Source organism: Dermacentor andersoni, unplaced genomic scaffold (assembly GCF_023375885.2).
Source record: "Dermacentor andersoni unplaced genomic scaffold, qqDerAnde1_hic_scaffold ctg00000033.1, whole genome shotgun sequence".
Taxonomy (NCBI): Eukaryota; Metazoa; Arthropoda; class Arachnida; order Ixodida; family Ixodidae; genus Dermacentor; species Dermacentor andersoni.
The window spans coordinates 4,480,165-4,494,339 of record NW_027314755.1 but is presented as its reverse complement, the minus strand read 5'-3'; the positions used below and the strand labels follow the sequence as shown (position 1 = coordinate 4,494,339).

General features: G+C 44.2%; 1 protein-coding gene across 1 annotated transcript in view; it reads right to left on the bottom strand.

Moving 5' to 3' along the window:
• Positions 1 to 14,175, bottom strand: part of LOC129381422 (uncharacterized) — a 44,895-nt gene that overhangs the window by 3,606 nt on the left and 27,114 nt on the right. Inside the window, exons 5-9 of the mRNA XM_055064281.2 lie at positions 13,791 to 13,917; positions 10,908 to 10,981; positions 9,174 to 9,315; positions 7,976 to 8,049; positions 651 to 777 (exon numbers count right to left, since the gene is read on the bottom strand). Of these exons, the coding sequence (XP_054920256.1) occupies positions 651 to 777; positions 7,976 to 8,049; positions 9,174 to 9,315; positions 10,908 to 10,981; positions 13,791 to 13,917 (544 nt within the window). The remainder of the gene's footprint in view (positions 1 to 650; positions 778 to 7,975; positions 8,050 to 9,173; positions 9,316 to 10,907; positions 10,982 to 13,790; positions 13,918 to 14,175) is intronic.

Here is a 14,175-nt window from a genome sequence, read left to right as displayed (position 1 = left end):
GAAGGTCTTGCACTAGGTTCTTATTTTTGCACGTGTAAAATTCAATAGTTTGCTCGTTCCGTGCGACAAACAGTAGTATTTGAGTTAGGTACATCCAGTTTCGGCTTCGCACAATTGGCTAGTCGCTCATAGCATTCCCGGGCTACGAGCGACGAGTTCCAGATTGCTAGAAATGAGCGATCGAGCGACAACACCGACCGATTTGTTCAAGCGATGGCCCGTTTTGTCGCTCGAAGCCATCGCCCGTCACCGTCGCGCGAAAGATCACTCTCGTAGAGTTTGGACTTTACGCCGAATTTCTCAGAGAAGCGCAAGCTCTCGAAAAGTTCCATGACCGCCTCAGCAAAACATCACCAAACTACTTTGCACCGTGCTTCGTGCGTAGCGGCAGCAGTCGGTCCGGACGAACACCATTGTTCACGTCACGAGGCGCCCGACCAATCACAGGCGGAAACGAGGCGCGTGAGCTGGGCGTGTCTGCTGCGGCACTTTTCGTCAAAATAAAATATGTTTGCGCTTTCTTTCGCTCAATTTCGATGCGATATTCGAATTCAGAGGGTTGAAAACCACGGCGTACTGCTCTTCACTCATTTTTTCGGGAAAAGCTTTCATCTTCCCTTTAAAATGAACATTTCCAAATGTGGGCTGACCTGTCGGTTTCTTCCGGGATAAACGATGCTTTCTCCAAGCCAGCATGGCTTGTAATAGGCGTGGCGGGATCGGCGCTGGTGCTGGACACCATGGGTGGGTGACTGATGCTTCCGCTGTCAGTGGCATCTGTGTGGCCCGGAAAAGCAGCAGAGATGTTTACTCACCGCTCTGGACAGGTCATTCGTAGAGTATGACAATTTCGTGCTGAGAAATGGTGGCATGCAAAACGTTTTAGTTGAAATTTCTTGGTAGGGAAACATGGCTGCAGTGTCGCTGTGTGTGGTGCTTATTTTCCGAAATTCTGCATTGAGTGCGAGCAAGAACTTCGTAGTAAATAAAGAGACAGTCACGATCAGATCCGTGGAATGGTGAATTTTTCTAAAGCTAAGTACGCTGTAAGTACAGGAGATTACAACACGACCGTGTTTTAAGCGAAAGACGACAGGTCGCAATTTCTTGGTGCGGTACAAGAGTCTTATTGGTGCTTTTAATTTCCTGTAAAAGGCGCATTCCATGCTTCACCAAGGTGGCAATGGATGATGTGATCAATTCAATGAGCATGCTTTCGCAGACAGCCAACTTGTCTTAAACAAAAAAGGACGCGTTCTCGGTATTGTAAAGCCTCTGATGTAGTAGTGCGCTAAACGAACCTGCAGCACGCATGTTCCTGTCTAAATACGGGAAAAAATAGATGTCGTTTCTCTCGGTCATCCCTGCACCAAATTTGATGGCGCCTATTGAATGCGAAAGAAAATAATAAAATGTTATGACTGAATATTTTTGTTCAGGCTCTGAACGTCTTTATGAAAAATATTGGATGGGAACAGTTTTCTAAAGAAACAATATCAAGTTCACAGATCTTTATAGAGGAATAAAAACAATATTACAATTCTAGAAACCACATTTCGTGATACATTGCCAACCGCTCCTAAATATTTTTGTACTTTTCGCGTATTGTAAATTCTTAGGTCGAAATCGGCAGCTTTAGATATCCTAACGGAATCAGTTTACACAAATGCGATATTTGTTTCCGAAGCAGAGTTTCTAAATTCTGGGCATTCTGTTTCAACTCTTTTAGAAGACAACTCTTAAATCTAGAGCATGCGTGCACTTGCAGACTCGCGCAAGCTCGAGTCTACGCAACTCGCATCTGTCGCAGGTCGCGAAAAAGGTGGTTTGCCTCCACAAAGTACTGTTACACATTAAACATTTTTACACCCTTATGGGTGGTAAGAGAGGTGCTTTCTGTATTTACACCCATGTTCACACCTTTTTAGCACCCTTTTTTGTCAAAACACCCTATCACAAGGGTCTATACTACACATAAGGCGCGACTTTGCTAGAAGGGTGTGAAATCGACGACTAAAGGGTGTTGAACGCATTGATGCATAAATCTAAGCAACGTGTACACGTACACGCATTGAGCAATGAGTGTAGGTATTGCATTTTTAATGATAAAGCATTTTATGGCCTTTCAGGTAGGAAAGATGGCGTTCTCCGCAACAACAATCCATACGGGACCCTGCTCATGCCAATCTTGTCATTTCCCTTGAAACATTCAGAAAGCATTCAGAACCGCGCCGCCCTTTTATTCTCTCATATTATTCACGTCATTTTAGCGTCACGTCCATGAAAAGAAGACTAGGTCAACCTTACCTTTGGTTACGTCGTACGTACCTTCGTCTGTGTATTTTTCATAGAATATGGTACTTTAACCCTTCTCTTAAAGAAAGTATTTTACCGTACCAAGTTATATGTCGTCTCGCATCGACCATCAACATAAAATTGATGCGCTATTCTTCCATTTTGCCAAGAACAGCCACTGAATGGAACCGCCTTCCCGCATCCACAGTCTGTTTGTGACAGCACTAATTCGACATCTCTGTTCAAATTGTATTACAGGTAAATTTTCTATTCTTGCCCTGCACTGCAAATCTTGTATACTTTCACCCCTTCTTTCTGCTGTGTCTACTAGGCCTTCAAAGTATGTATATTAAAGCAATAAAATGTGACGTCATCAGCGTCTTGTATGACGTCAGTAGTGATACAGAAGGTAGTAAATAGAACAACCCTAAATATGAGGAATTGTGGGTAAATTATGTGAATAGGGGTAGTTGGAGAAGTATGGGAGAGGCCTTTACCCTGCAGTGGGCATAACCAGGCTGATGATGAATGTGAATTAGGGTGGAATAAATTCGGTTAAAGTTCGTACAAACTGTAGCAAGGTGGAAAACGGCAGATGAAGGTAGAATTGTGAAGGACACGTGACAATGTATGACGTATCACGGTCACGTGATAATCGCAAGTGTACATCCATGAAGTCATTGGGTTTTCGCATTCCTAAGTGACTTTCGATCTTTTTCTAGGATTCTGATGTTACTGGCATGACAGCCACTCCAAAATGTATCATCGAGAAAATGTACGCAGTTTCACTTACAATTTAATTATCACTATATTTTGTGCTCACAATTATATTATCATGCAATTAAACACTTCTAAGACAAACTGCAGTAGCAGAATGAAAACGTGCGAGCAACTTGCACAATTCTGCACGAATATTTCGTTGCCCTTAAAAGCCGAACAAAAAGTGGCGAAATTAAAGAAGCTGTCTGGATATATTGCTGAACAAACAGGGGCGTACTATTAGTCGAGCCTCTGCTGTACAATGGCATCAACGTACAATTTACTTGGTGAAGCCATAACGAAGACATTTAGAGCGGCGAAATCACGCTGGAAGTTCTCAAATCCGAATCTCCACGTACCTTGCCTAAGTTATTCAGAGTTTTACTAAGCTACTGGTCTGCCTTCTAAGCCCATCCTCGGACACAGTTTGTAAGGCTCAGCCTGTATATTAGGGGCTGGTGTCGTCAAAGCTGTAATTGCTTATCCACAGCATACGCTCTTACAAACGCTTCCAGGGAAAAATTGGTCCACGTTAAGCAATTCTGGAATATATCTATATATATATATATATATATGAAACAATTTCATTTCCAGAACTCTGTCTCGTAAAGCGGACGCAGCTTGTCCCCCGTCTGTGAAGGGGCGCTGCGGTCGAGGGTAGGGAGGTCGTGCTTTCTCGATGTTGGTGTTGACGAGCTCTTCCACCCTTCTTGCGTGGACAGCGGGCGTGTTTTTTTTGTCTGTTGATTCTGGGAACACGTGGTGACCATCGACTGCTTGAGTGCATTTTTTTTGTGGAAATATTGGAAGGTGGTTCGCGCCCGGCTATAGCCGTGTAGCCTACGTGGCTTTCATCGGTGTTCTATCGCTTCTACTTGATGCCTGACACGTGGATGCACCGATTCTTGGTTCAGGCATGTCATGAGATGCGAATGGAGAACAGATGCCAGGTCCGGGACCCTGCGGCCCATTTGGAGTTCTTTCCAGGGGATGGCATCACTGTCGTAAACTTTTTTGACACTCGCTACATGGAACGGTGATCTTCTAAAAAAATGCCGTGCTGCCTGCATCGCGAGTCCGAAAAAATTCTGTTGCACGCACTATCATGAAATATGGAATTTAAAGAATGCTGCAGAAATTCTGACTATTGTTTCATAATGGCTAGCCGTTCTTTGGCTCTGCTGTTAGTTCGCTATTGTTTACTTGCTTATCGTACCTTATGCATGTCTACCTACCGACCGCTTTTCTGATGTCTAAAAATGCTTGCTCATTAGTAGACAATTCTCAGGGTTTCGGTAGCATGTTGTGTTCTTTATCATCCGTGTCCTGCATAGGCCGCATCATGCTACATAATGAAACTCTCGGAGTGGAACTGGTTCAGCAAGCCACATTTCGGAAATAGCCAATATTTTGTTGGTTACTTGGATAGATACATGTCTGTAGAGTGAGCACTACGAAATTCGATGTTGGAGGAAACCAGCGACAACTAACCTTTTGCTTTGGCCGCCGCTATGCACTGGTTAGCCTCACGCTACATGGTCTGAAGTCTCAGAAACGAGAATTCCGTCATTGCGCTTATCTTTGTGGGATGAAATGTGAAGACATCCTTGGCATTTCTGAGATACAGGCCTTCCAAGCTGGTTATTCTTTAAGGCATGACGCAGACAAATTTCAGAGGAGGAAAATTTTTTAGGCTGCCAAAAATCATCTAAAATTACACTATTATCGCATTTCCCAAGCAGCCATTCTATGATTATTCATACTCCGCACCCCAAAGCAGGCTTCTTTGCATGCGCATCTCTAATGCGCAAAAGTAAGCTTTCAAGGGGCCGACAATAACGGGTTTCCTCATTTTTTGTCGTTTTCCATTGCTTCTTTATCTATTCTAAAGGGACCAATCATTTACATTTACCCAATTTTAACAGTAGGATGTGTTAACTTCACCAATTATGCATTTATTTTGCAGACAAAAGGTTTTTGGAGACAAAAGACTCTTCGTGTTAATTACCGATTTTGCAAGGGTACTCTACAGGGAATGCTTACGCATTAAAATTGAAGAGTGCGCTTAAGCGAATAAGGCAGTTTATTGCATCGTCTGTGCTGGTTATACACCAGACGTGTATGTTTATTAGGCCTTTTCTTTATCGGTTGAACTTAAAGAGTAGGATGGGTCACTGAAGCACGCTTTCAGCACTTTACGAAAGAAATATGCACGCACAACAAAAGTTCCTGCTACTGTGCACTTCAATGAATGGAGAGACCATTTGGAGGCGATTCGTCGCTTGTTTGAACCTTAAGTCGATTTCTTACAGGTGCCCGTAAATTTCGATTGCTTCAACAGCTACGCCGCTCCTACTATGAAGGGGCATTTTTTCTCCTCGTTTAGTCTTTCCCTTCCCCCTTTTTTCATTACACAGAGTGTAGTGTAGCAAACCGGAAGCTCGTCTGGTTGACCTGCGTGCCTTTGCTATCCTTGCTTTCTTTCTCTCTCTCTCTGTCTTTCTAAGAATTTAGGAGCCAGGACTCTTGTACCTTTTGCTTTGGGCCATGACTTCTCCCTCTTGAAAGACGGCAGCCCGACATTCTTGAGAGGGTCGTCGTACAGAAGCTGGCTGTATCTCACTTCGGTCCCGCGATGGCTTATTTCCAGCAGAACTTGTTGCTGGGCGAGTTGGTTGAGATCTAACGAATACATTGCTGCGCCAAAAGGAACATAAAGACTTTGGAGGGAGAGTAAGAAACTACTCTCGACCGCTATCACTACTCTCAGCACTCGACTTGTCGCTTCTTACTCTCCCTCCTAAGTCTTTATTTTCCTTTTGGCGCAGCAATGTATTCGTTAGATCTCATTTCGAGCGTAGGTTTCGTGTAGTACGTCGACATGCAGAGAACAGATATAGACGCACCAAGTCGATGCTGTACCCGAGGGAGGCCAGGCGGACGCAGAAGAAAATACATTGCCACATGGACCGAATGTACAACGAACAATGGAACTCATTCTGTAACTAGTTGGACCCCCGCAAAGTACTGTCTTGCGTAAGGCTTAATCTCCAGGACGTACGCGTTTCTGCTCGGCAACGCAACCACTTTAAGGCAGAGGCTCTCCACCAAGGCTGTCGAGAAGTCAATGTCGGAGAAGAATTTTGTGAGACAATTTCAGGTGACAGAGTGTTAGGAAAGGATCTTTAATTGTACGAAGTTCCCTTCACGAGAGCTTCGGCAACGGACGAACCTTTCTACATGGAAGAATTGGAGGCTGCTCTAGCCGTTTGCAGGCGTTCCTCTTCGCCCTTGACTAGATAATATAGTGCACGCTGCTGTACGCCTTCTTGAACATCAAGAGCGAGAGGTCCTGCTGGGTCATCCCAACGTTCCTTGGAGTGACCGAAAGAGGCCCCTTGAACTCAAATCATATCTGCCTCTTGCTCTCGGCAGCTTTGTTGGCAAGTTAACTGAGAAGATGGTCCCCACGCGCCTCGAGTTGTTTTTTGAGCATTGCAATGTTTATGCAGACGCGATGACCCGCTTTTAACGTGGCCTTTCGTCGGTCGACAACGTCATTGATTTTGCGTATCCAACAACAGCATACACCCAAATGCCTCTCCTTAGCGCTATCGTAAGACGTGACTGGCGCGTATGGCAACGTTTCACGTGAAGCCATCGTTCACGCGCTCGTGTCCCTTCAAATCGGAGGTCACGCTATTAGCTGAATTGGGAGCAACCTGACCCGAATGAGCATTTTTTTTTTGTATTCACCGAGGATGGTGAAATTACCGGCCACTACACCACATATTGTTCGACATAGCTCTGATTTGGCTAGCGGAATCCCTGCCATACTCGGTCAGAATATCAATTTATGCAGACGACATTTGCATCTTGGCTTCAGAAATAGCTGCTCCGCAGGTTCACGCAAGATTACAAAAGGCTGCAACGCTGATGTATGCCTATGTTAAGAGGCAGCGCCTCGGCATCTTAACAGCAGAAAGCGCATTAGTCACCTTAATGCGAAAATGAATGGCCGGATACCCGGTGGCTACTAATGGCCAGCCTATCATGCACAAGAGAACCCATCAATGTTTGGAAATCATCGTTGACCGCGACCTCTTGTGGACACCACCATGAAACCTATGTCACCATTTAAAAGCAATGGATGGAAAACATGGAGACCGTCGATGTGTTCCGTGCTTCAACTGTACAAAGCGCTCTTCGTGGATTTCTAGCGTTGCAGCACTCCGCTGTTGTTAAGGACCCGGAAGACAAATTTCAGAGTGCTTGGGAACATGCAGGTTCGTTCATTCATTCATTTGTTCGAATAAAGTGACATAAAGCATATGAAGGAACATAGGACGAGGAGGAAAGAAGATTGCCTCGGGCTCCTCCGCGTGCACTTTCGGTAATATATGAGACTATATTGTAGCACTGCTGGGAAGTCCTAGGTAAGGACAAGAAGCGCAGCACAGTTTAATTCATCATGCAGTTAAACAGTTCAATCAACAATAAGCCGCCCCTAGAAAAAAACGTTTCTTCTAATGGCAAAGCTGAAGGAGCCTTGCTGCTGTTTTTTGGTGACGTCGACAAGATAGCAAACTGGGAATCCCTGCTTACTCTTTTAATTACTGGCTTACTGGTACTGTCCTCAGCAGGAGTACAGTACCGTACACACGCGAGTAGTGTTATCGCCTCAGCAATTCACCCATCAGATCATCTCAACCGTGAGCCTAACTTCACGCGGCAGGAGTTACATTTCTTGTACTAGAAACTATGCAGAATGTAGAGCACAGATTGACAGGTGCAGAACCGCGCACCCGTGAACCAGCGGCGATGTTCTAGAAATGTGTCGTATGCGACTGTAGATAGATTGCTGAGTCATGTGCAAGGTGAGGCGTTGAATACCAGCGGCTGAAAGTCTTCCCACACCTACCGGAGACTGTAGTTGTGCCAGAAGCCGCGTAGTACTGCATACTCCATGGCTCAGCGCCGGTGGCGTCAGGAATTCTAAAATGCAAGAAAGATACGCACATGAACAGTGCGGCCTGCGATGGTAAACAAAGGTAGCTGAAGATTTTAGCAGAAGTCAACATTTCGACAAGGGGGCGGAACTCATGAAGATAAGTGCCCTTTCAGAGGGAGACGTTTGCTTGCGTGTTGCAGGCGTGTTGCTCGGGAGCAGATTCATGCGCGCTTTGTGCACGTATGCTTTACTGTCTCTTGCTCTTTTGAAATATCTGCGCTAAGCTTTAGGTGAACATTGTTTGCTATTGTGTGGGTAATGGGCCATTTCTATACCTATATTTAAGGCTATTGTTCACATGGCTAATGGAATTTTATGGTGCTGCTCAACTCTTCTAGTTTTAATTGTAAATCATGCCAGCTTTGCCGGCCTCTAGACTGGCTTATGTCCTTATTAGGTTCGAGCTTCGTGGGCAAATGAATAATGAAAACCCGTCAAGGCAAAGGAACAATGTTTTTTATTATCTTCCGTGTGAATTTCGTTGAAAGATGTTGCATTAAATAGACGCAGGTAAATTCCAAGAATTGCCTGAATAAAAATTTCTGTTTTGGTTTCCAACTTCAAAAAAATCTGAAATGACCAATCCTAACATAGACGCGTAAAATAGTTAGCATTTATGCGAGAATTTCCAAGATATCTACTCATAAAATAGTTTTTGAGTGCTGTGTAATACATCAATTTTAGGCACTTTAGATGTGATATTAGGGTGGTTTAAATCATCATTTCATTTTTTGAAGCTTGATTAAGTTGTAATTTCCATACTTGAGTTTCGATTTTCTTAACAAATCGAAAATAAAATTCCTTTATATTTCAATATTAGCATATTTTTTAAGACGGCACAAGGTTTACCAATGTTGTTGCGGTGGTTGCGGAGCAAGACTATTCACCCTCTCGCATTTACGCCCTAGGTAGCAGATCCCCAAATAAAGCTTCCGGTTAAAGCCAGCACCATATTGTGAAAAGAGCTGATACTCGGAGCTTCAGGCATGAGAACTTCAATCCATCGCACAAATTCGTCAATTCAAGCATAACTGTGCCATATACGGCGTTCCATGACGTCTAAATTAGTTGCTCTATTGAAGGGAATTCCTACAGAAGTTTGGCTCACCTAGCATCATTTCCCAGAATGCCCGATGCTTCCTCCGTGCCCGCGTGGCTTGTACTGGCCACTGCGTATTTGCCACCGCCGCTGCTGCTGTAGACTGGAAGTGTGAAACTGGTGCTTACGGTTTCTCTGTTGTGTGTATACCCTGAAATCAGAGGTGTTGGATCCACACTGTGTCACATTCCCTGCTAGGAACGCGAGGGGACCAATAAGTTTTCGTAAGAGTCTTTATGCTTATAAATCTTAACAGCAGTGCTTCCGCCTGTAATGCATCTCTAAATGCAAGCAACAAAAGCTGGAAGGCCCAACGTTGCGCTACGAAAAAGACAAGTATGCGCATTGGGAGTTATTCATTGTTTTATTCCTTGGCCTTTGATGCCTAGACTAGAGCATGGTTGATCTTACAAAGCCTGACTTTGGTTTGCTAGCTTCTTGTGTTTGGATAATGCATTATCTCCGCTATAGGCTACTAGGCGTTAACCATCGCTTTGGCTTATCACACAATAAGATTGAACGTGCATGTATAGACCAATGGCTACAAACTAGTGTTCTACCGTTATTAAAAAATTTAACCACAAGAAAACCGCAGGGTTTTATAGTAATTTACTGCACTCGTATTGGCTGCTTATCTTTAGTTTATCTCACTAAATGGGAAAGCTTTTTGTAAGATCAACGGCTTTGGCTTAGGCGAACCCGAACATAAGCTCTCCATCTTTTGCCTATGTGTTTATCTCGAAATGCAAGGAGGGGTTCATGAAAGAGAAAATTGTCATCCACCAGGCCAAGAAAGAGTTGTCCTCATCAGACATGTTGGTAAAAAAGCAAATTTCTTTTGTAAACTGCAAAGCTTTCATACTCAGAAACCGGCATAGTTTTCCCGTGCATCTATGGTTTACGCGTGGGCACAACAATTCATTCCTTCAAGAAATTGAGCTTGGCTTCGGACACGTGGTCATGTCGAGGACGGATCCAGCGTAGCCTGAGGCTTTTAAAGCCTTTTTTTTATCTGTAGAAGAAATTGTCGAAATTGTTATACAATAATGCACAGTTGTCTTCGTCGGCGTCTGGCATTTCTACATTCCATCCAATTGTTACGACTATTTCGTAGAACTTTTTTTTTCGTCAAGTCTAAGGTAACAACTAGATGCGCAGCCGAGTTGAATTCATCATGCGATTATGCACTTTAATAGAGAGCTCCAAAAACAAGCATTGCTACTAATGCAAGGGTTGAGCAGCGTCACCACTGTATTCATTCGTCGTGACGTGGACATATGTTGAACAGCAAACCGGGACAACCTGTCTCGTAGTTGCGACAAACCTATCTCACATGGCCAGGTAGCGTCTTATAGCGCATGTTGTATTCCGCCTCTTTATTTGGGAACGCTAAACATTATAAATGCACATATAGCTACCATAAGTCTAGTAAATGGGCATCAGGAATTGCTCAAGTATAATCTACAAACTATCCTAGAGATTAGAACAGAATCGCACACGTGCGTGCAGCTTGACCAACGCAGCAAATAGTCTATTCAATCTTGTCACAGGGGAACCTTATTTCATGGAACGACAGTTCAATTTAGAATATTCTGCTCAGATTTACATGCGCAGAACTGTGCATCTGAGAGCAAGCGGAAATGCTGTTTAAATGTATCGTGTGCGATACCAGACATCAGCTTCCTCAATCACCAGCAAGATGAGGCGTGGTAGACGAACGTCTAAAAACCTTCCCACGCGTACCCTGGATGGTGGATGTGCCTGCAGTCGGGTAGTACTGCGTGTTGCTTTGGTGAACCCGCGTGGTCTGAGGATTTCTAGAACAGAAAACAAACGAACAATAAGGCCTGAGGTGATTAACAGTGGCGTAACAAAGGTTGTTTCCGAGGCCAACATTTCGGCAAGTTGATGCAACTCATGAGCACAAGTCCCCTTCTTGAAACATTTGCGCCCTGCAACCATAACCTACACAGATACATTGATCTTATACAATATACTGCCAGCTACGAGATCAATTTGAACAAAAATGTTATTTGGCAAGACAAAGGGCCAAGCTACTACATCTATACCAAGGTATAAGATCAATAAACAAAGTCAGTATAATGGTATTGCAAACACTGTATATTTGAATAAAGAGTTGCGAAGAAGGCTACAGGTGCTTGTCCCAAAGTGAACGTTCCTTGACGCCACTCCCTATTACAAGTGATTTCCGAAGCACTGATCAGGCCACCTACAACCATGCATGAGCGGGAAGCCGGTGTGTACCAAGGATTTCTCTGTTCGCCGCCTCTTGGTCGCCCTCCCACCTGCAGTTGTTCACGGGACTTCCAGTAGTCTGCCTGGGCTACACATGTGTCGTCATACTTAGGACATAAGGGTCTTGGTGATGACTACGAGCAGGCCTCGATAGTCCCTATCATAAATTTTCTCGCAATATTACCTAGAAGGACATCTGGCGACACTGTGTATGCGAGGTTTCTGTCGGACATCGTGATGCCTATGGAATGTCGGGATATTATAGAGGTCCACGGCGTTATCTAGAACGTTGCATAACCTGAAACATGTTTGTGGCTGCCTTGATATAGATTTCTTCAAATGAAACATTCGTAAGATGTTTTTATTCACCGGCAGTATATCTTTCGATGAAGTTATCTCACCTACAGTACATAACATATGCTGGCAAACTGTTGCAATGCTTACGGAAATCTGTTCTCAAACTTGAGCGACCTGCAGACACTCTGTGGTTTCGCATATTTGGACATAAAAGCACATGTCCTCCTGATTGAGTAATATTTTTGCGTATGTAGCAATAAAGAAAAAGCAGCTCGTCACGTACTGATTTAGGAAAAGATTTTAACCGTCATTTTGCTTCGCTTGCCAGGCCGGCATTGAAACTGTCCTGGCTCTGCGAGAAAGATGCCGATCCAAAGTGACCCCATCGCGCATTACAATGCATTCAACAAAACAGTGCAGCACCACTGTCTCTTCTAGGTAATATAGTCGGAACCTGCATAGCTTCAGTTTTGCAAGATCGCGCTCTTTCTTAAGCTCATACTGAGGTGTGTCTTCGGGTAAAAAAGTCAATATACAGAACTTATGGGTGTGCCAAGAGTCGCCTAAGCAGGCGCTCTTATGAATACACTGAATACACTTGGATGCGGGACCGAGGGTATAGACTGAGTTATGTACATCCGACAGTCGTGTTAATTCAGGTGCCTTTTCTGAGGGGTCACAACACACTTTGAATACGGTAAGAGAACTGACGCAATGGGCACACAATGACGTTAAAAAAAGGGAAGCCGGGTAATACTCCACGCAAGCAGCAAGTAGCCCAGAACCTAACAAACGATTTATTGGTCCCCTGAAACTGTCGAGACATTGTGGGATATGTTCGGCCTATGAACTCAAAGCTCGCCCAACGAAACAGTGACGCCTTTCATTTAGCGATTGTTCATGGTGGACACGCACACAAATCTAACTATCAGGGAAACGAAGAAGAGCCATTTCTCAGGCGTTCCGGCCAACCTGCGACCGCCGGTTTTGTCGCTCTAGCGCAAGTTTCTTTTTTTGAGCACACGCTACATTCCCTCGGTAAACTTAGATACACTGTTTCATTTTATGAGCCTTCATTTAAATTAACATCTTGCTCCTCACTATCCATATGAATTCCGTAACTGGAGTAAGCAAACAGGCTACGAGCCTTCAACTGTGCCGCATATTGCAGCGTGTTAGCAGCATGGAACATCGGCCGAGTTTTTATGGCTTCATGATGGCGCCCTTTGCTGTTCCCCTGCTTTATGACAGTTTCATACAATAACCAGTAACCAATAACTCTGGTGCTATTTTCTACGGTAGCATGGGAATTATGGGATGTACATGGAATTTCCTTAACTTCCCCCTTCTGGCTTCGAACGGCATACTGACTTTGTAAACTGGTTTTTCAACATTTTCAACATTGTCCTGCGTAATGAATAATTGAATAAATAATATTACAATTGTCTCTGACGGCAGGATTGGAACACAGGATATCTAAGCACATGGGTGCAATATTGAAACCATTACGCCACGGACGCATGTTTCGACAAGCAATGTGAAACGCATTTATATAATTGTTGCGGGCAAGCCAGTGCCTTGAGACGCTTGGCGCATTTCGATTTGGCCACCTCGACAAGCTCAGTGGCTTCCATTAGTACCGATTGTGCGTATTTGCACCGTATTCCTCACTTCGAAGTGCATAAATTGCTCTGAAATTTACGATAATGAAGGCAGACAAAGCTTAATAAACGGCTCCACAACAACGTGTGAATAATCAGACAAATTTATGTACTTGCCATCATTCCGATGAGGGCTCAACGATTGATGTGTCCGAGTACTCTCAAGTATACTGTAGGAAACCCATTGCTTTGTGCTCTGTCCGTGTCGAGTCGTTCTCTCGCAACAAGGAAGTATGTTAACGCCAGCTCCGCCTGCCGAATGCTCAAAACTGCTGATGCAGTTCCTGTTTCAGACATCAGAGCTAGCGCTCCCTTTGAACATTTAGAGGGGGCAGGCACAATTGAACTCCGGTAAGCATTCCCTGTAGTCTCCGAGTTTTTAGCAATGAAACTTTTCTTAATGTCGCCTTACCTATCTCCGTATTGTAAACTTGCAGATGCCTCCACCATTCCAGCGCGGCTTGTGCTGGGCTTTTTGTGATCGATGCTGCTTGCGGGTCCCAGGTGCAGGTGACTAGGGCTACTGCTGGAATAGACACCTGTATGTTATCAAAGAACATAAAAAGTGTGAATTCCCAGCTCTGCTAGGCCAAATCATAAGAAAGGACTTTTTTTTATCGTCAAGCCAAAAGCATTTAGTGGTAGAAGAATCCTATTGCAGTGTTTGCATATGCGGTGTAATTTTCTTTATGAAACTCGGTATTGAATGCATGCAAGGCTTCGTGGGCATAAGGGAGCTGTCCACGCAAGATTCTGCAATGTTGGCCTCTTCGGAAGATTATTACGCTCCATTACAA